General features: G+C 45.6%; 1 protein-coding gene across 3 annotated transcripts; it reads right to left on the bottom strand.

The window, feature by feature from the left end:
* Positions 1-498: 498 nt before the first annotated feature.
* On the bottom strand, positions 499-22,675 carry LOC106585621 (transcriptional activator MN1). 3 transcript variants are annotated; one of them, XM_014172035.2, is made up of 3 exons: positions 21,784-22,675; positions 17,985-21,649; positions 499-2,201 (listed from the first exon to the last, which is right to left on the bottom strand). In XM_014172035.2, exons 2-3 carry the CDS (start codon positions 21,571-21,573, stop codon positions 1,990-1,992), a joined length of 3,801 nt encoding a protein of 1,266 aa, XP_014027510.2. In that variant the 5' UTR covers positions 21,574-21,649; positions 21,784-22,675; the 3' UTR covers positions 499-1,989. The 3 variants fall into 3 exon arrangements, with proteins under 3 accessions (XP_014027510.2, XP_014027511.2, XP_014027512.2); XM_014172036.2 differs by adding an exon at positions 12,114-12,184 and having other exon boundaries at positions 2,129-2,201; positions 17,985-22,675; XM_014172037.2 differs by lacking the exon at positions 499-2,201 and adding an exon at positions 12,212-12,646 and having other exon boundaries at positions 17,985-22,675.
* Between the last annotated feature and the right edge of the window lie 710 nt (positions 22,676-23,385).

Raw genomic sequence — 23,385 nt, 5'->3', positions numbered from 1 at the left:
ATAGAACATGCAGAGGAGAGGGAGAAAGACACTGAAGTATTTGTAAGTCGCTCTGTAAGTCGCTCAATTTGTAAGTCGCTCTGGATAAGAGCGTCTGCTAAATGACTTAAATGTAATGTAAATGTAAGTAGTACTGTAGGCTAAATCATTATTTGGCTTGATCGTAACTACCAACCTTCCAATAAAAAAAACGATATAAAATCTTTCTGCCAGTTTACTTTGTTGTTGTTTTCTGCTGCTATATTAGTCCTCCTGAAACTAACTTGTCACAATGAATATCCCTGTGTAATACAGTGTATGAGATATCTTTGGAGTAGAGCGATATTTCCATTATTCAATTATTTGAAATCATAAATTGTGACTTTATTATTATGACTGATAAGTATAAGGGAAGGGAAAGGTGACTAGTCAGTTGCACAACTGAACGCATTCAACCGCAATATGTCTTCCGCATTTAACCCCTCTGCACAACATGAATAAAAACAAGCAATCATCAAATTCACCATTAACGTCATATTTATTGTTATTTAGTTACTCAATAAAACATATACAGATATATACAATATGCAGGAAAACAGACGACTGCACTTTACATATTATTAAAAAAAGAAACCAGAAAAGAAAGTCAGTTCGTACGTTGCCGTCACAGGCCTCCATCTATTGTTTCAGAAATTCAAATTCAACAGAAGCTTTATTTAAAGATTACAAGATTGCCTAACACACAGCAAATGTTCTCTTATTTTACATGTGCAATACCAATATTTTTTTTCTCATTTCCCTTATTAAATGGTTCTTTGACATCCCCTACTATTTCCATTGGCTGTATTGTACACCTGTGTTGGAGCCCAAGCTAATAGAAGAGGAAGGAAGTGAAAGAGAGGAATATGTATAAAGAAATCCCTTTTTGCAGATACCTTTTCCAACCCCAAAAACAAACAATGCATCTCTCCATCTCCCTCCCTCCCCCTGCTTCAGGTTTCAGGCCAGTTCTATTGAACCCAGATTTTGATTTGATTTGAAGGGGGTAGCCTGCTGAGGCTGTGAGGTACGGTGTCTCAAAGGGCCAAAATCTCATCAGGTTCCTGTGTCTCTGGGTGACAATGGGCTTCCCAGGCCTGAGGTTTGGTTGGAGGGGAGAGGTCCTGGTGACAGGGCTGCTCTCCTCCCTCTATACACCTGAGAGCCATGGGAGGGAGGAAGGGCTGGTTCACACATCCTCCATACTCTGGCTGACAAAGACCACCAAAGTCCCTCAACGCGTCAGTATGGGTCAGGGTGGCTCTGCCAGACCGAGGCCTGGGCTCAGTGATCTATACGCTAGTCTGGGGGCAGGCATAGTGGGTCGTACCATCTCCAGGCCGCAGAGAGAACCATGGCTAGGGGGTAAAGGTACAGGGGACAGCTCTAGTGGTGAGGATGATCACAAACGTCCCAAATATTATGAGGCTATTTTCATATCTAGAGAATATAACCAAACAGAGATTCAACACTGGTATTTCAATACAGCCAAGGTCATTTTGTCTTATTGTTTCTTCAGTTTTAGTTTTTTATTTTCCTCCATTGACATTTCTCCTTTTTTCTTAAAAATAAAATAAAATAAAAATAGATTGATTTGTGGTTTTCCAGATGTGGTCACCACTGACTAGAGCCCAAGCTGTATAGTCCAGCGATGCATGAGTGAGTGTATATGTGTGTGTGTCCAAGAATGTGTTTGTGTGTGAGTGTGTATGCGAGCATGAGTGTGTATGTTTTGATGTGTGTTGATGTGTGTGTATGAGTGTGTATGGGTGTGTATATGTCTTTCTCTCCCTGAACAGGCGAGAGCCGATGCAGTGGCCTCATCATCAACACCTTTATGTCGTCATCATCATTGCTGTCTTCATAGTTGTCATCTGCCACTGACCCTGACTCTCCCTCCCTCTCTCTCTCTCTCTCTCTCTCTCTCTTCATCCGATGTTCCCTCCATCTCCTGGCCTGGCCTGGTTGTGTTCAGGTCAGGGCCGCCACAAAGGTCCCAAAGCGGTTGGAGATGTCGGAGTGCAGGGAGCGCCAGGAGGAGACGGTCCCCCCTCGGCCCTTACTGTCCCCGAGCTCATCTGTGCAGTGGACGGACAGGCACTGCAGGTGGCTCCCCCCATTGCCCCCTCCAGGCCCCTGGGCCCCCACCCCTACTCCAGCCTTACTCTGAGACAGCTCCGACTCTGCCCAGGAGAAACAAACACAGAGAGAAGAGAGGGTTAGTGAGTGGGCCAGCACTGAGGAACACAGATTTAGCATCAACAACCAAAATAAACATATTTGGTTAATATGTAGATCACAATAGAATTAATCATAAAAGCCCCCATATAAATGAAATAATAATTCTCACATCCCACTCAAAATCTGTCCAGTAAAATTACCTTAACAACCCCCCCCCCTTTCCCACTCCCCGTACTGCTGGCTGGAAAAGGACACTGCTCTAAACCCATGCCCCACCTTCTCCTTGCCTGTGGTGACCACACACACACACACACACACACACACACACAAATTCAGTCCTGGTCACCCGTGCAAATGGGGAGCGCTCCTCAGTTACCTCTGGTCGTGAGGTCAGAGGGCTGACCTCTAACCCTACTTGACCCAATTTACTGGTATAATGACCCTGCTGCGGTATCGACCCCATGTCGCCATGATGTCAAAGCCCACATTAAATGGTCGCACCAAGCTTCCGGAAAATCCATACACAGGTTTATCCAAGGTCGTATAAAAATCACCCGTGCGATTCTAGAGGAACACGGGGAACGCTGACTGTAGAGATGTATAACCCATCCTCCAAGTCAAATCGCTTGTGCCGTATAAGAACAAATGAGCGAGAGCAAGATTGACGAGGACAAAACGTGCTAGGCTAAACTATACGTAAAAGCATGGTGTCACGTGTCATCTGCCATGATATAGACCCACAACATACTGAGAGAGAGAGGCGAGGGGAGAGGAGTTAGAGACGGAGAAGAAGAAAAAGGAAGAGAGAGTGTAGGTAGTCAGACTTTTACTCTCACTGGTTTCAGAAAGCCCTATTGGTGACTGCAACATTGCATCATTTGTTTAGGGTCTGCCTCCAAGCACGCTCTGAGCATTAAATAAAGAGTGTGTGAACATGGTGGGATACCTGCTGTAAAAATCTATCAGGTTATTCCCATCTGTCCTTAGCACTCAAAACACTGTTCTGCTAAGTTCCTCAGCCACCCCTGTTATGTTACTACTGCAACGACAAAGACGTTTGTCTGAGGCCTTTGAGTGGGAGCGTAGCTGTAGAGACAGACAGGCTCTAAACAGCTCAGACATGCTGAGGTTCAGGCGCCAGAGACGGGAGAGACTATGATACACACTCTGCTCTGGGCACAGTGCCTGAACATCACACCACCACTACTCCACAGATCAGCCCACCTCACTGTTCAACAAAGACAGAACGGAAGGAGAGAGAGAAGAGTAGAAATATGACCTCTCTGTGTCACACTCTCTTTTCTCTCTTCTTAATTACTTTTTTGTTTCTCTCACTCTTTGTATATATTTCTCCCTCACTTTGCTTCCCTGGAGCAGCTATGACGTAATGTTAACAACACACAGCCTGAGAAGCAAGGCCAGGGCAGGACAGAGTGGCAAAGAGGGAAGAGAAGGAGGCAGGGTGGACAGGCTAGGGCCGGGAAGGCAGGGAGGCGGTGAGGCAGCCTTGCCCCCCAGCCTGTCTGGGCCGTGACCACTGGAATGGAAAAGCGGAGGGATTTGGTAAAAGGTCAGGCAGCCAAGCTCCCGCATCTCTCTCCCTCCTCCTCCCCACAAATCACCCAGGGACTCCGGAGACTGAGTGGAGCGACGGTGGGGGAGAGAGGAAGGCAGCGGGGACAGGGAGGTATGGGGATTAGTGGTGATTGTGGCAAGGGCCAGCGTTTGCCAGAGGGCCCTGCCATACACCACTGAACGGACGACAACCACACTGGGTGAGCCTGGACCACAACTCCTCCTCCCTGTGCTTCCTCCTACCACCAACCCCCCCCCCTCCAGCCCCCGCCGACAGCCCATGGTAGCTGGGCACAGCAGGGTCCGCACCGGCCCGGATAGGCATCCAAGCGTTCCCCTGGCTCTTTGCTGATACACAGCAATCTGACAACACAACCACAAAACACACCGCCAACCACCGCCACTGCCATATCCACACCACCTCTCAGCTGCCGCCCACACACACACACACACACACACACACACACACACACACACACACACACACACACACACACACACACACACACACACACACACACACAGTCTGCGTGGTCCCAAAACAGACAGACATGGCCCCCAGCCTCATACATGCAAGGACAAGGACTGTAAACATCAAAGCAAGCACACAGCTTACACATACTCGATACACACACACACACACACACACACACACACACACACTGTCCCAGAGCCATGCTCAGATGTGAGCTCCCGTGACAACGTTACTGACATTTATCAAAATGAAAACATCCGCATTACCAGTGATTACCATCTATTTCACATAAAGAATCATTTACCATGTAGTGATTGTCCACCAGTTTACTACTTTAAAAATATATGTTTTTATAATCAAAACACTGTGCCTCTTAAATGGTGTTATTAAAAGCAGAAAAATAGTGCTCTTTATAACATTTATTGAAAAAATATAAAGCTCTCCAGTTCAGGAGTAAGCCAGGCAATTGACCAGCCCGTACTATTACAATACAAATGGTATTAGAGTATCTGTGGATATTTCTAGTTAATACCCTGGGAGCCGAGAGAGATGGGATTTTGGTGGAAAATTGACACGCCACACTTAAATATTAAGCATTATCCATGGCAGCGTACTTGTTCAAAAGTGGAAACAGCGGTGTGAAATTTTACATCACACAGATCTAAATCCCAAATCACTGTGACATTTTACAAGCTGTGGAATCTTGTTTTCAATAAAAACTTACAGGTATCTTGTTAAGGCTGTTCAACGACTTATATTGCCAAGCAGCATACTGTTCATATCCACAGTAATATCTCAATGATAGGCTATTCATCTCAGAGAATGAGTGTTTAGCTTCAACACACAGGGGGGAATAGCTAATAAAGAAGGGAACAATAATACCACAACCAACTAAGCTGAACCGCAAATACAGTTACATCCCTAACCATATTACAACATCAGACAAGATTACCACGGCAATTTAAATGCTCAGTTTTATATGATACACCTCTATTTCTCGCCTGTTTCTAAAAGTGATGTAATTCTGTGTGATTTACAGTGGGACTCCTCCACGTAGGCTTGTAAAGCCGTCTCACAGACACACAGACCCAGCTAGTGACCATTTACACAACAATGCTTTCCACTAGAGTCATGAAGAGAACATGCACAGCACGCTGCTCTGTTTCTGTGTCTGTCTGACACCAATGTTTCGCAGCACTGACGGCCTGACTCCAGCACACACGTCATACCAGCAGTTCTCCATGTATGCAAACAACACTGGGAAGCAATCCTTATTGAACCAAAATAAATATAATATTCTCTGAATCGAAATATAATTGTCAAGGTCAAGAAATGATTCAACTTTAATGTAAAATGATGAAGATACTGGTCATTATTATGTTTTAAATGCATTTGTAAATGAAGTATTATGATAGCTAAATATGTATTATGTGCCAGTCTTTGTGTAGGGTGCATTGAAGTAAATACGAGAATACACTGTGTGTGTGTGTGTGTGTGTGTGTGTGTGTGTGTGTGTGTGTGTGTGTGTGTGTGTGTGTGTGTGTGTGTGTGTGTGTGTGTGTGTGTGTGTGTGTGTGCGTGTGTGCGTGCGCCTTGGCGTTCACTCGCCTCGCTTTCGGAGCCGAAGAGTTCCGGCCGTCCCATGCGGTAGCCCACTGCCCTTTCTATCCCAAACTACACTTCCATGACGACACTTCACCTTTAACCCCTTGCTCCCCAGGGCTCGACCCCATCCTCACTGAACACAAACCAGCCCAATCAGCCTCTGCACTCTCTGACAAAAACACCCAGAGGCCTCTGCTCCTATGACAGTGAGTGAATTCAGGTCAGATTCCTTTAGCATAACAACTAACACTAAAGCCATGAGAGAACATTCTATGTCCGGGAGCACAATGCACACATCACAATGCATAGATACAACGTCTGGTTTTCGACGATGTGAGGAGTGATGGTAAAAAAATAAATGGCTAATTTCCACTACAACATGCTTAGAGTTTGGTGGTTGAGGTCTTTTAACACTTCTCCTGAAGGTTTACAGTGCCTAAGAGCAGGACCTGTGCTCCAGAACCTCAGGTACTAGCTACTACACCAAGCAGATCGCCCAGCTGAGCAATGACAATGAGACTGTTATGTGACCGCTTAAAGTCAGAACCACAAAAAACACTAACTAATTAGTCCTACGTTCTCTGCTTCCAACTAGGTGAGAGTCTACAGGAATCCCTGTTTGAGAAATAAGAGGACAACCCCAGGTATGTGATGGTGGCCTGGGGGTTGGTGATGGTGGCCTGGGGGTTGGTGATGGTGGCCTGGGGGTTGGTGATTGGGGCCTGGGGGTTGGTGATGGTGGCCTGGGGGCTGGTGATGGTGGCCTGGGGTTGGTGATGGTGGCCTGGGGGTTGGTGATGGTGGCCTGGGGGTTGGTGATTGGGGCATGGGGGTTGGTGATGGGGGCCTGGGGGTTGGTGATGGTGGCCTGGGGGTTGGTGATGGTGGCCTGGGGGTTGGTGATGGTGGCCTGGGGGTTGGTGATGGTGGCCTGGGGGTTGGTGATGGTGGCCTGGGGGTTGGTGATTGGGGCATGGGGGTTGGTGATTGGGGCATGGGAGGCCTTTTACAACCCCCCCCCCCCCACTACCACCACCACATGGTGACCTTTTCCTCAGAGTAGGGAGGATATGGAGAGGAGGGGGTACATTTCACAAGCGAGGGCACAGGGGTTATTTTGGATTGAATTTCCTCTCTGTTCCCTGGCAACAAGAAGGACAAAAACTTGCCCAGGCAGGCAGACCTTGGCTCGGTCTCTCCTCCTCAGCCCTTCTCTAGTACACACACAACTCCCCCTCAGGCCGCAAGACGCGCTTCGGAAACAAGACACAAATGGGAACACGGGAAGTGATTTAGTACCTCCTGCATAAATCAAAACCATGTCCAGGACCTGTCATCCATGTCATCCAAGTAGGTGACATATTGATCTATGTCTCGCTCTCTATTTTGTTTCAGCCTGTTACTACACACTCTGTTTATGTATATTTGGCCCATTTGGAAACCCCAACCACTCATGACAACAGTGGGAATTTAGGGATTATGAGCATCTGTGAGGGAGGGGCTGGGAGAGGGGGGGTGCTGGGGGTTATCGAGGCTGACCAGCTCAGCCCCACAACACTTAACATGCAATCTATATTTCAAGCTAGTCCTCAGTTGAAGAAGTTAGGTTGCCAATTTACAGAAAGTTATGTTTGCTTTTCACATATCTTTCTTTTCATGTGATAGAAATTGTTTACAACTTTAAATCAAATGACTGATTATAATTGACTGAAATAATAATTGTTCTTTGAATAAAACAATACTTAGAAATTATGCTGTTTGGTTTGCTTAAAATAAGGAATTTGATGCATAGCGTTTACTCACAGAACGGGACCGCCGAGTGCTGAAACGCGAGGCGCGTAAAAATCGTCTGTCCTCAGTTGCAACACTCACTACCGAGTTCCAAATTGCCTCTGGAAGTGACGTCAGCACAAGAACAGTTCGTCGGGAGCTTCATGAAATGGGTTTCCATGGCCGAGTAGCCGCACACAAGCCTGAGATCAGCATGCGCAATGCCAAACGTCGGCTGGAGTGCTGTAAAGCTCACCGCCATTGGACTCTGGAGCAGTGGAAACATGTTCTCTGGAGTGATGAATCATGCTTCACCATCTGGCAGTGCGACGGACGAATCTGGGTTTGGCGGATGCCAGTAGAATGCATAGTGCCAACTGTAAAGTTTGGTGGAGGAGGAATAATGGTCTGGGGCTGTTTTTCATGGTTCAGGCTAGGCCCCTTAGTTCCAATGAAGGGAAAATTTAACGCTACAGCATACAATGACATTCTAGACGATTCTGTGCTTCCAACTTTGTGGCAACAGTTTGGGGAAGGCCCTTTCCTGTTTCAGCATGACAATGCCCCCGTGTAAAAAGCGAGATCCATACAGAAATGGTTTGTCGAGATCGGTGTGGAAGAACTTGACTGGCCTGCACAGAGCCCTGACCTCAACCCCATCGAACACCTTTGGGATGAATTGGAATGCCGACTGCGAGCCAGGCCTAATCGCCCAACATCAGTGCCCGACCTCACTAATGCTCTTGTGGTTGAATGGAAGCAAGTCCCCACAGCAATGTTCCAACATCTAGTGGAAAGCCTTCCCAGAAGAGTTGAGGCTGTTATAGCAGCAAAGGGGGGACCAACTCCATATTAATCCCCATGGTTTTGGAATGAGATGTTTGATGAGCAGGTGTCCACATAATTTTGGTCATGTAGTGTATCTTTACTTTTACTCAAGTATGACAATTGAGTACCTTTTCCACCCCCACCCCTGGTTAAAAAGTATAGTTCTGTGTGGTATAATGACAGTATTAAGCCTTAGTGCCCTCAAACTCAACTCTGGACCTCAAAGCCAGACTCCAAACAGCCTCCAAACTATTGTTTCTAACATCTGAATGTCTAAACTGACCTGAAAAATATAAAGAGTCCAGAGAATGGAACTGGGTAGAAAAGGAAATATTTATTTTCTCTCTTTCTCGCTTGAAAATTATGCAAATGACAGCCATTAACATCCTGCTTGCCTCGGGAGTGAAACCTCAGATGTTCCCAGAAAAAACGGAAACTTCTTTCCATCTTGCTCGCTTTTGCTATCACTCCATCAGTCTCTCCTCCTCTCTCCCAGGAGAAACAGCTATCATTCCATCAGTCTCTCCTCCTCTCTCCCAGGAGAAATAGCTATCACTCCATCAGTCTCTCCTCCTCTCTCCCAGGAGAAACAGCTATCACTCCATCAGTCTCTCCTCCTCTCTCCCAGGAGAAACAGCTATCATTCCATCAGTCTCTCCTCCTCTCTCCCAGGAGAAATAGCTATCACTCCATCAGTCTCTCCTCCTCTCTCCCAGGAGAAATAGCTATCACTCCATCAGTCTCTCCTCCTCTCTCCCAGGAGAAACAGCTATCACTCCATCAGTCTCTCCTCCTCTCTCCCAGGAGAAATAGCTATCACTCCATCAGTCTCTCCTCCTCTCCCCCAGGAGAAATAGCTATCACTCCAACAGTCTCTCCTCCTCTCTCCCATGAGAAATAGCTATCACTCCATCAGTCTCTCCTCCTCTCTCCCAGGAGAAATAGCTATCACTCTATCAGTCTCTCCTCCTCTCTCCCAGGAGAAATAGCTATCATTCCATCAGTCTCTCCTCCTCTCTCCCAGGAGAAATAGCTATCACTCTATCAGTCTCTCCTCCTCTCCCCCAGGAGAAATAGCTATCACTCCATCAGTCTCTCCTCCTCTCTCCCAGGAGAAATAGCTATCACTCTATCAGTCTCTCCTCCTCTCCCCCAGGAGAAATAGCTATCACTCTATCAGTCTCTCCTCCTCTCCCCCAGGAGAAATAGCTATCACTCTATCAGTCTCTCCTCCTCTCCCCCAGGAGAAATAGCTATCACTCTATCAGTCTCTCCTCCTCTCCCCCAGGAGAAATAGCTATCACTCCATCAGTCTCTCCTCCTCTCTCCCAGGAGAAATAGCTATCATTCCATCAGTCTCTCCTCCTCTCTCCCAGGAGAAATAGCTATCACTCCATCACTCTCCTCCTCTCTCCCAGGAGAAACAGCTCTGGTGTCATAACTCATTTGTCAATACAAATGAAAGACGCCTGACGACTACCTGCATGCCAAATAGCACAACTGCTGCTGGCGGCATGACAACACCTCCAAACACACTAACACACACACACACACACACACACACACACACTGACACACATACACACTAACACAGACACACACACTAACACACACACACTGACACACACACACACACACTGACACACATACACACTAACACAGACACACACACTAACACACACACACACACTGACACACACACACACACACACTGACACACACAAACACAGACACACACACTAACACACACACACACACACTGACACAGACACTAACACATACACACTAACACACACACACACACTGACACACACACACACACACTGACACACATACACACTAACACACTGACACACACACACACACACACACACACACACACACACACACACACACACACACACACACACACACACACACACATACACACTAACACACACACACACTGACACAGACACACACACTGACACACACACTGACACAGACACACACACTGACACAGACACACACACTAACACACACACACTGACACACACACACACACACACACACACACACACACTGATACACATACACACTAACACAGACACACACACTGACACAGACACATACACTGACACAGACACACACACTAACACACACACACTAACACAGACACACACACTAACACACACACACACTGACACACACACACTGACACAGACACTAACACACACTGACACAGACACACACACTAACACACACTGACACAGACACACACACTGACACAGACACTAACACACACACACTGACACAGACACACACACTAACACACACACACACACACTGACACACACACACACACACACACACTAACATACACACACTGACACAGACACACACACTAACACACACACACTGACACAGACACACACACTAACACACACACACTGACACAGACACACACACTAACACACACACACTGACACAGACACACATACTAACACACACACACTGACACAGACACACAAACTAACACACACACACTGACACAGACACACACACTAACACACACACACTGACACAGACACACACACTAACACACACACACTGACACAGACACACACACTAACACACACACACACTGACACAGACACACACACACTAACACACACACACTGACACAGACACACACTAACACACATAAACTGACACACACATATCCCTCCATTCTACACACTATCCAAGAGGAATATTCACCACACGCACGCTGAGACAAGTTTGAGTTCATTTCAGTGCTCTTCCCCAGGGAAAACAAAATACCGGATGAGCTGCTATTTTGAAGAATCAGAAATCCAGCGAGCAAAAGGCCTGACACCTTTGTTTATACTTTTCTCTCTACACCAGTAAGGAAGATGTTTTTTAACACGGCTCCTTTGACTGTCACTGGTTGTAAATGTCTTGCAAAGCAAAGGCATCAGCATGCAGTGGATACACACATACACACAATCATCTAGAAACGAAATATTCAAACTAGATTTTACACACTCCAAACTACAGGCAGAAACTACTAAAAGTATTGTTCTGAGCTGTAGTATCTATAAGACAGAAGACTACACAGCTAAACTATGCTGCTACTGCGCTTGCCTGGCACTCAGATGGACCAGTATTATAAGTGCTAGCAGCTCATGGAAAAATTGCAATGGTTTTGTTTTCATCGCATGCCATCAGTACTGATTACTACAGATCTATTGGGTTTTACTGTGGATTACTACAACCTAGTAGGGGTTGTCCTTCAATCAGACCAAACGGACTGCAAGCCGGCCAAACTGACGTAGAGCTAATATAAGTTGTGGTGAACCCTGACATAACTAGTCAGATACTTTAACCATACCGTGATGAATTCTCAGAGCTGGAGCTGAGAGTAGTGTGAGAACCAGCACAATAGTTTATTCCAGCATACAAGACACCTGAGAAAATAGTTTATTCCAGCATACAAGACACCTGAGCAAAGAGTTTATTCCAGCATACAAGACAACTGAGCAAAGGTCTAAAACCACAAGCCTGTGACCAAGTCTGCATAAATCAAACATGATGTTTACAGCTGAAAAACCCACACTGTTAACTTTCCATATTTTCATCTCTCTCACATACACAAACACACACACACACACACACTTACATGGTAAAAGCAGTCCTAATGCCCTCTGATTCTTGCTGATAGTGTAGGAATTGTGTGATATTCTTTCAACCCTAGGGATTAATCCACAAAGGAAGACAGAAATGACTTTGCGAAGAGACAGAGGAAGAATAAACACATATTCCAAAAAAAGGTAGAAAAATCCAACTTTACATTTCTCAAAGTCTGCACTTTCACGATATTTACAGCTAACTATAATATGATCCTCACATAAGAAAGTCTAACACCTCATTTTTCTTCATTATCTGTCAATAACCATGTCAACTGACAGGAGGTTCCACAGGATGAATTGGCACTTTTGACAACAATATTACCAGGACTAATTTCTAGGATTATGATAAGTATTATTATTACTACAGTATGAGAAAGTGCAGGCAGTGCTACACTGTCTGGCCGTGTGTTGTTGAGGAAGTCAATACGGAACACCTTGTAATGATGAATCTGGAACACGGACCTCCCCAAGCTGTTTTCTCTTCATTCAACCAAATGTCAATCACATCTTTAAGAAATCACATCTTTAAGAAAGGAAATACAGGAAATAAAAGTGAGTCATGTGATTTGTGAGTTGTCGCCGGAGTGAAATGTCAATAGACCAACAGAGATGGGAAAATGGGGTGGTCTTTTAGGAATATTACACTTTCTTCCCAGGTCGCTTTAGGTGGCCTGTCAATACGCCTGTTCTTTTTCATGCTTAGACACCCCTAATCAGGGTGTCTAAGCATGACAAGTCCCCTCTCTACCCACTGTCTCCTACCTGCCAACAGCAAGCTGGAGCATCCTCAACCACCACTAGAACAGTGACTGTGTTTCATGGGAGACCATGTTCATTCAGAGGAGAGATCCTCACACTGTATGTACAAAGTGATAACACACCGTAAATAACAAAACCAACACAACTTTCACTGTGTGGTCAAAACTGAAGCAAAAACTCTAAAAATAAAAATACAACCAACTGAATCATTTCCTAGGGCGACAAGTTGCCTGTTATCGAGACTGTGCATGTATTTCAAAACAAACCGTCAGGTCCTGGCTATGATATAAGGAGCAGAGAGGGAGAGAGGGTGAGGGAAAAAGACAGATGAAAAAGAGGAGGGGGAAATGTATTCACTCATAACTTTGGTGAAAACGCAGCCAAGTTCCTTCACTTCACGGACAACGGGCATCTTTAGTTAAAGCAGGGTCTAAAGGCCCCATGCTTACAGCAGACATTACTGTGTGTTAGTGACTAGCTTTGGCTGCTTGGTATCACACAGATCGGATACGCTATGGATGGGTCCAATTGGTATACTGGCCATATTTCACAAACCCCCGAGACGCCTTGTTGCTATTATAAACTGGTTACCAACGTAATTAGAGCAGAAGAGACACCAGGGCTACGGGCTGTGTCCAGGCACTCTGCGTTGCGTCGTGCAGAGAACATCCCTTAGCCGTGGTATATTGGCCATATACCACACCTCCTCGGGCCTTATTGCTTAATTATCCCATAGAAGCTACTATAGAATGACCTGTACAATGCATTAATTGCATTATCAAATTCCATATTCCTATGAGGCACTTGTGGCACCAAGCTCTGGCCTGAAAACATCACCTGTACATCCACTGGCTCCATTAACAATATACCTGATGATACAGTCTGTTCTGTGATCTCCAACTCCTGCACTGGCTGAGACCTCACCTATAGTCACAGAGCCCCAAACGCCACAGGTCCTTTCCTCGCAGTGGCACTACCACCCGTATCACTGCTAGACACAAGGAGGCCTATTGCCAAATGTCACTGCAGCCATCCCCCTCCCCAAATAAACACAGGCCCATAACCCACCTGTCTCAATTGGGCAGTTAAACTCAACTTCCTGTAAAAACACTGAATGCAGCCTATAAAGCGCCCAATTAACACAATCACTCAGGACTCCCACTATTAAAGGCCCAGTGCAGTAAAAAGGGTGTTCCTTTGTTTCATATGATATTGTACAACAGCTGATGAAACTAACACTGTAAAAATGTGATCAGTCTTTTTTCCTGATAATTGAAAATACAATCTACACATGACCTTTTAATCAGCAGGTTTCCATGGGCGGGAGTTTCGGCTTTCCATGGTGACATCACCATGCAGTAAATTGGTTAATAGACCAATAACAAACGGAGTTCCAAACCTCTCTGCCAATAACAGCTAGTTTTCAGTTTCCCCATTCTCAGACAGTGCTAGCAAAATTATTGCTTGAGAAATAGTTATTAGCTAAAAAGCTATATTTGCCCATTTAAATGGAAATCTATTACAGTAAGGTACTTAATTATTACCCAGAAATAATTTGATATTGATCTAAAAACAGCTGCATTGGGCCTTTAAAGCTGCTCCCAGGATGTCAGGACCTATGCAGACCCCCACCCCATTCCCAGCTTCAGGACACTGTGATGGGGGATAGGACAGGGAAATGAGGACAGATACCAGGAGAGAGGGTTGCCACAACATTAAACTAAATGAATGTGATACACCCCTGGTGCACAACACCTAAAACGGTGTCATATGATCAACTCCGAGGGAAACATGGAAAAATGATCAAAATGCGTGGAAAATGTTTTACTTCAATACAAATGATCCATATGATCAGACCGTGCTGCTTAGCAAAATGTGCTGTGTATTCAATCAAAATGTGGGATCTTAAAACGTTTTAATTGATTAGCCACATCATACAGGAATAAAAAGGGAGCATGATCAAATTGTGATTTAAAAAAAAAAATACAAATTGTTTTATTTCTAAATTGTAGACCAGCTATCATTAGCGTTAAAACATTATTATTATTATTACTATGACATGCTAAGTATAATTTATCTTGTGAATAGTAGAAATACTGATAACCTTGATAACTAACCAGACCATTTAAAAAGAAAAGGAAAACTACATAACTATGTTCAACTTTCACTGTAACTTGGCAATAGGCCAGAATCCAGGCACAGGCAATGGTCATGTCAGGGTTCATCTGTTAACCAGCTGGTAGACTTGCAACAAGACATCAGAAACAAACATAAATAGTCTCCATGACTTGCAAAAACAGACAAATGCCTACATTCATCAATAGTTTTATTTCACTTCTACACAGCTCAACTTCAAAGTTCCATGAAATCTTTAAACAATGACTTTTAGAATTCCGGGCATTTTGCAAGAGAATATGTCAAATAATTTCATAACTGTTCATTGATTGTGGCTAGGTGTAATATTTAGGTTAATACATATATGCAACTAAAACCACAAGGCGCTATATATGTTTATCTGAAACTTATGGTTTCATTTGACTGCAGAGCAATTTGCGCGTCTCTGAAACACATCCAATTCAATCTTAAAATCAAGCAACACACCTTAACCCTTTTTCATCTTTTCCGTCTGCAGCACTCAAATGAGAAACTGTCAAGAGCCATGATTTGTGCTAACTAGCTATCGATTTCGCCCAAGCGACATGCGTTTCATGCTTCCAGGGAGGGGAATTGGAGAGGGGAAAATTTGCGGAGATAGTATGGAGAGACGGGAGAGAATAAATACTTTAACAAAATTGAGGTGGCCGCTGTTGCTGTGCATTTTCTGTAGAATAGCCTACGTGCGCCTATCTAAGACATATGGGTCTTGAAAAAAATGGACAGAGGGAGAATGTGGCCGGTCTGGTTGACCTCTGTCTCCTAAACAATGCGCCTTGATCACAGATTCCGTGCATGGAGCCCCCTCCCCTCTCTGCTCCCACAGTTAGCCAGAACAAAGGGATATTGAATAAATATGCGCTGGGGGCTACCTATTCACGTGAGAAAATGCGTTTTGGTGGCTTGTCTCTGGCCGTGGCGATTTAATTATGCGTGTTTCACTGCTACCCCGCCGCCTTTTGCAGCACTGACTGACTACAATGTCTATTTATCTATAGCTGTTGTAATGTCCCATACAAAAAGTGGCCTAACAAAATACATCAAGACAGAAGAGAACATTACATTTGCACATAAACATATCCCACCTTACGATTAAAAGAGGACATGCACCAGAAATATTGAATTAATAACTTGAATATAAATATGAAGTAGGCTTACGTTTGTTCTTTGATTAATGGATTGGTGGAGCAGTCAACAAAAAGTAACTTCAGCGCTGAATTAAATTGAATGTGCTTGTTGTACCTATAGCCTTGTCTCAATTTAAACAATATAGGAAATAGTAATGGGAAATAATAATAACCATAATCATAATTCCCACATTTTCTTTAATTTCCTGTTTATGAACTAAAACAAACCAGAAGCCTTAGGTATGACCGGTAATGTAAAGACAGTAGAAAATGATTTGTGTTGTTTAATGTCAAACGATGATTGACAGCCGTTTTCAAACCGCTGACGTAAAATGTAAAGCGCCAGCCAGCGTCTCTAATCACACTATACCAATTCCAACAAGCACTTCAAATTATACAACAGTGTCCTGGTATAGGATTATAAATACATTTGTTTTAAAATTATTTACAGAAAGAACCATTTGTATACCGTGACCAACCAATTTTTCCTAAACCAATGCAGGTAGAAAAACTGTCTGGCAATAAAATAGAACCCAAACTTTTAAACAAATTACAAAAACTGAATTAGACTAGCATTCTTATTATTATTCTGACTCTTATTATTACTGTTATTAATATCATTTTATAATAGTATTACCATGTTCAATGTAAATCTTTCCATTCGGGGACACGTCATATTTAGGAAACAAAAAGTTGATAAATAACAGCTTAAGATACTCTTGTTTATATTAATTTAACTTATTTCCTGACAACGCTGCCCTTCTCAATATGGACTAATCTAAAATCAATCCAGTCTCCAATCACGTATTTTATCCCGTAGTAATAACAAAAACAAACCGATATGTGTGAATGGGAAACCCCGCTGTTAAAACGCATCTCCTCAGAAACCTATTCATCTTCTCAGTGTAGTTGTTCACTCTGAAAACCCAGATAAAGAACCACAGGAAATGTTTACTTTTCTCGGGCTGTTATTTTGAAGTCCCTCTACAAGAGAAGAATCCATTACAAGCACCAAATAATACTTTAAGGATTACTTAGAACAACAAATCTAACTACAAGTCAATGTTTTTAAATGTTCCTGGTTAGTGCTAGGTATTTCATTTCTAATCGTTAAATAGCCTGTGGTCCAATAGCCTATCCCTTGTGTAAAAACGATTAAAAGTGAGAAATTAATTATTTATGTTTCTTCATGTAAAGCTCGATTCGAGTAAATACCTTATTTATATTTTTCAATAGAATGTGAAACATAAAACATTGAGATTTTTGCCTCTCAAAATCCACAAGACTCGAAGTTACCGAACAACCCTTCACGATGTCTACAGTGCTTAGGCTATACTCAAAGAAGGCAGTGCAAGAAGAGAGCCTGCGTGTCTCCAATTCAACTCATGCAAGTTAATATACTAATCTTATCATATATAATCTTGTAGCCTCCTATATAATGATATTGTCCACACCACAATATTGTATTGACTTGAGATAATCATATCCTCAGAAACAGATTTCCAAATAACTGCAGACATAGGCTACAAGCACAAAGGAAGTCCTTGGTGACTTATTTTAGTGTAGAGTTTAAATCATTTTTTACTCATCTGAGAGGCAAAACAAGCTGATAAGTTGATTGACTGCCATAAGAGAGAGAGAGTGTGTGTGTGTGTGTGTGTGTGTGTGTGTGTGTGTGTGTGTGTGTGTGTGTGTGTGTGTGTGTGTGTGTGTGTGTGTGTGTGTGTGTGTGTGTGTGTGCGCGAGTGGACAGTAATAAGATACTAATAGTCAGATAGTAAAACAATGTGGCAAATATGATCATAGAGCATATTGAATTACCTTCTTTGCTGTTATTCTGGCTCTTAGTTTTTTCCCAGGGTGCCATGGACTTGTCATCCTCTGGCCCATCCATCATGGCCTTGTCGCTGGGCACATACCAGGTGGCGTGCTGCTCTGCCATTAGAGTGTCAAGGTCAATAGTGCCCATTGAGCCCTTCCCAGCATCCGGGCTGCAGCTCGCCAGCTCATTGTCTTCATTCTGTGAGGGACAGTCGCCATTCTTTTTACCATTCTTCATGGCCAGGGGCTGGTCCTCTGAGATGCTGAACTGTTGGCGCTGCAGCTGGATCTGGGCCTGCAGTATCTCCAGAGGATGGATCTCGTCCTGGCCAGAGGTGCTGGATGGGGTGCGTACCTGCTCCATCCCAGGTGTGCCTGGGTGACCGACTCCGTTGCCCACCGTGGCCCCACCAGCACTCAGTCCATAGCCGTCGGGTGTCGAGGTAGTGTGATTGGTGATGCCCTGCATGCCTAGGGGCTTTTGCCCATTCATCAGGCCATGTTCCCCCCTCTGCAGCTTGGGTGAGACAGTGATGTGCGGACTACGGATGGGCTTTGTGACTGGAGCACCTCCTGCATCTGAGCTAGAGGACACCTCATCCTCATTGACGTAGTGGGTGCTGACATCGTCAGGAAGGTCCACGTGCGGTGAGCTACTGTTAGATTTGGTGACACTCTGAATGCCACTGTCCAGAGAAGACATCAGGTCTGCCTGGTCCCCCAGCTTCTGGTCATTTCCCTTTCCCCAGGAGGGGGACGGGAGGGGTTTCTCATGGGGCGTACCCCCACCCCTCTCCCCAACGCCAGCTGAAGGGGGTTGCTGGCCTGGACTTACAACAGGGTTTCCGCTGTCAGAGGAAAAAAAGATCCCAGGGCTCACATGCCCGCTGTCCCTTTTTCTCCTCCCTCTCCCTCTCCCATTCCCTGTTGCTGCTTTCCCCTCACTGCATGGGGTAGCGTCCATGTTGTAATTTGGGGAGAGGGCACTGGCTTCCCCCTGCAGCGTCTGGTTTTGACCTGCAGGCTTTATGTTGCTATTCCCAGTGCCAGGCATCTGGCTGTTCTGGGAAGTGCCGCTCTGAAAATACTCAGGACCAGCACTGCCAGTCCCGTTAGCAGTGCTGCTATTAATGTCCTGCTCCGTCTGACTCAGTTTTCGCTTGCCCTCATTTTGGTTCTTCTTGTTGAATGTTACGTTTAGGTTGGGGGCCCCTAGGCTAGCTATCATGTTCTGGCAGGCTGTGGAAAGGGCCGCCAGGCAGCTCTGCCCGAAAACATTGTCTTTAGTGCTGGTTTTGCTAAAGTTCCCCAGGGAGAGCGCCCCAAGCTTACTAACAGAGGACCGCTGGCCTGGGGGGAACTCAGATGGAGTAGGGTAGCTCCCTGGTGAGGTGTTCACCCCCTGGGGATTGCTATGTGGTGGCCCCTGACGGTTTGTCCCTCCGTAAGGAAACGTTGGTTGAGCTCCCATGGAAGGCCCGGCGGGGAAGTCAGCTGGCCGCCTATCTGATGGTGCGTTGGGGTGTCCTACCCCGGCTCCGGGGGACTGCATCTGGGAGAGGTTGCCCATGTTGTTGCCAAACTGGGGGTGCATGCGAGGGGAGTGGAGGGCCTGTACATGCCCATCTCCAGGTATCCTCATTGGCTCCTGCATGCCCATCCCATTCATGCCCGGCCTGAACATCATACCAGCTCCGTTCTGCTGCAGCCCCATGTCGTGGGCCCCAGCCTCCCCGCCCGTTCCCCCCATACGCCGTGACATGATCTCTCCTGGTGGGTGGGACCCGGGGAACCAGTTCTCCTGAGTTATATGAGGGTTCTGACCCTCAAAGTTCGGCATCCTGGATCCATTCTCCCTGTCAAAGTTGGGCTGAGGCATGCTCCCCACTGGGCCTCCATGAACCATGGGGCCCGGAGGCACGTCGCCGTGGTGACCCAGCTGCTGCAGACTGGGCTGCCTCATCCTCTGCTGCTGGTTCCGAGAGGCCATCTGCTTGATCATCATGGCCGCGTTCTGCCGCTGTTGCAGAGACTGCTGCTCAGGCCCAGCATGCTGGAGTGGACCCGGGGGGAAACCGTCTGTTACAGGTGGGGTGAACTCACCAGGAAGACCAGGGTAGGCCGAGGGAGAGAGATGGTTCTCCATGCCCTGCGCATTGTGCATGCCACTACCCCACGTGCCACAATTCTCCCCTCCCTGAGCGTTAGGAAACTCAAATCTGGGCCTTTTTGCCATGTTCATATAAGGACTGTCAAAGTGTTGCAGCCTCTGATTCGGAGGCTGTTGGGCGGGAGGAGGGGGAGCCGGCTGTTGCATATTAAACATGGGGTCCCCATAGGGGTGCTGGCCCCTATTTTCCAGTCTGTGAATAGGATACTCAAACTGGTTGTGTTGGCCAGGCATCATGACGCCACCATCCAGTATGTTGGTGTTGGTGGAGCCCGACTCAGATTGGGGGGGCCGGGGGAGGCCTGGGGGGCATGAGTTCTGTCGTGCTATCAAACCAGCCTGCTGCTGCTGCATGAGAGTGTGTCTGGCACTGACCCCTGGGTCCATCCCCACTGGCATCTTACGGCCATTCCCAAAGCGCTCAAAGAACACTCCATGCTGTGGGGGAGGCTGAGGCTGCTGGGGCTGTGGGGGTGGCTGCTGGTGCCCTTTGGAGATGCCCTGTATACCCGGTGTCCGAGCCATGGCAGGGTTTCCAGGGAAACTGCCACCGGCCACCGGCCTTCCTGGCCCAAAGTGGGGCAGCTGAGACTCTGATTCTGATGGAGAAAATACAGGTACGTCAAAATGTCCAGTTGGGGGCTCGCTTGGGAAATTATACTCTAATCCCTCCACAGCACCCTGATTGGGCATCCGTCGAGGCTCCAGACCATGGGTCTCCGAGGAGGAAGAGGAGGAGGAGGGCAGACCATGGAAGGATGCTGCCCGGTTAGGTGACTGGTCCAGGGGTAGACAGGGGGCAGGGACAGCGTGGTTGCCGCTTGGGGGGCCGTGGTGCTGGAACTCAGGCATGTTACTGGATCTTTGCTGCTGTTGCTGCTGCTGCTGGGAGAAGCTGTCCCCTGCCTGGCCCTCAGCAAGGGGGTCAAACCCCTCTCCAAAGCCCTGCTGGGGCCCCATGCCATTGTTGTTGTAGCCCATCAGCCTGCCACCATGCAGGCAGGATGAGGCTGGGTCTGGGCCTCCAAAGTTCCCACTGAAATGAGGATGGTGTTGATGAGGGTGAGACTGGTGGCCGTGGGGATGGCCTTGATGAGGTTGCTGGTTGTTATAAAATCCATGCATGGGTCCTTGCTGCTGCTGTTGCTGCTGGAGTCCGCTGCCTGCATGCATGTCTGAGTGGCCCCTGGGATGAAAGCCACCATACTGCTCACCGTTCATGTTCATATTGAGCCCAAGCATCGGAGGCTCGTTCAGAGGGCCCATGCCCGGCTCCACGGCACCAGGCGGGCCTCCTGTATGAAAGCCAGGGCTTTTGTAATGGGAGCTCATGTTCAGTCTTGGCTGGTTTATGTTTCTCTCTGACTGGCCAGGGTTTCTGCTATTAATCTGAGAACCAAACTGCTCCAGCCCAAACATACTTCCCTGCTATCAATCCCGCATGACAGCCAGCTCAGCTGGCATAGGCAGTCTATCGTTAGCCTCAGTTTTCCTTCTTCTCCACAAAAAAAAAGAGGACAAAAACGAAAAGAGATGAGAAATGCCTCAATAGGCCAGATGGGCTATTTTGATATCTTAAAAAGTTCCGATTTAAAAATTAGACAATGGATCTTAAATCTATTCACTCACCCAATGAGTACTCATTGTGTTTTCCAAAATCCAATTTGCACCTAAAGTGTTGAGAGGAAAATAAAAGGGAGAGGACACTACACGTATGTCCAACGAAGCACGCACATAGGTTACAACAGTCTGTTCTTGCTCGTTCCCGTGTATTTCTACAGGCGATTGGTTTCCATTAGTTTACAAATAATACAAAAGATCTTTCACTTGCTATGTGACTTCGATATAATATCATATTCCAAAGTTTCTGAGCACATTTCTTCTTTGCAAACTTGATCAAACCCCTTATCTAATTTATGACAGAGATCACAAGGCTTATAAACATTTAAATAAACACATAACAATTTTCTTCGTCAACTTCATTACTCCAGCTGTTGTCAAATGTCCTAGGACGCACAGTTTGGATTGTCCTTTCAAGATCCCTTTATTGAGAAATCCACCGGCAACCTGCACAAGTAAAATTATAATTGGTCGTTGTTTTAAAAATGAAAAGAAACAATTTCCCACAGTTCTGGGTGAAATGTCTTATAACTGCACTATTAACAATTCTACCATTTCAAGTCTGAGACAAAGTCCGGAGGGAAAATCCAGCCCAGTCGTGAGGCTATCAGGAAAGTCGCTTTTGCGCCACCGTGTCCCCGAGCTTCCGGCACGCACTACCCGCGGCTTGACAACATAGTCCAACTGGTCCTGGTCATGTGCCCTCCAAGCACGCATAAGGCGCGGAACCTCTATTGGCTCTTTCCCTCACTCTCCCACACTATATAACGCACTCCTTCTGCTCCTGACTCTGGTTTGGTCTATTCCAGCTGGGAGCGATTCACAGATAGATCACACTCTTGTCCGGCGCTTGGCGCTGTGTGAGATCAACGCGTTCAGGGAACCAGCAACAAGTTTTGCATTCCGCAACCAATTCCATCCATGAGGTCCTAGCCAATCGGAGGCTGCGGAGTGCCAGCGCAGAGGGAGGGTCCATCTTTTAAGGTGGTCCAAGATGTGGATGAACGAGAGAGTAACGTTAGTGTATTGAAAGAGCACCGTTCTCCCCAACTAAAGTGTATTCGAGTCTATGCCAGGTGTGTTACTTGCTCCATTGTATTTTAAATGGTCTATGGCCATTTTTGCTTTTTGTTTTTTATTTGAGATCAATCTATTTATTTGTTATAGAGCACATACAAATCTGGATGAATAAACGCCTTTATGTTAGTATATTATGTTATTTGAATAAACGCCTTTATGTTAGTATATTATGTTATTTGAATAAACGCCTTTATGTTAGTATATTATGTTATTTGAATAAACGCCTTTATGTTAGTATATTATGTTATTTGAATAAACGCCTTTATGTTAGTATATTATGTTATTTGAATAAACGCCTTTATGTTAGTATATTATGTTATTTGAATAAACGCCTTTATGTTAGTATATTATGTTATTTGAATAAACGCCTTTGTGTTAGTATATTATGTTATTTGAATTAACGCCTTTATGTTAGTATATTATGTTATTTGAATTATCGCCTTTATGTTAGTATATTATGTTATTTTCTTGATAGAAATGGAGATGTAGGAAATTAAGTTACGCTCAATCAAAGAGAGATGATCTCACAAT

The sequence above is a fragment of the Salmo salar genome, chromosome ssa24 (assembly GCF_905237065.1).
Source record: "Salmo salar chromosome ssa24, Ssal_v3.1, whole genome shotgun sequence".
Classification (NCBI taxonomy): Eukaryota; Metazoa; Chordata; class Actinopteri; order Salmoniformes; family Salmonidae; genus Salmo; species Salmo salar.
Note: the sequence above shows the minus strand (reverse complement) of the source record. Positions and strands in the feature narration are given on the sequence as shown.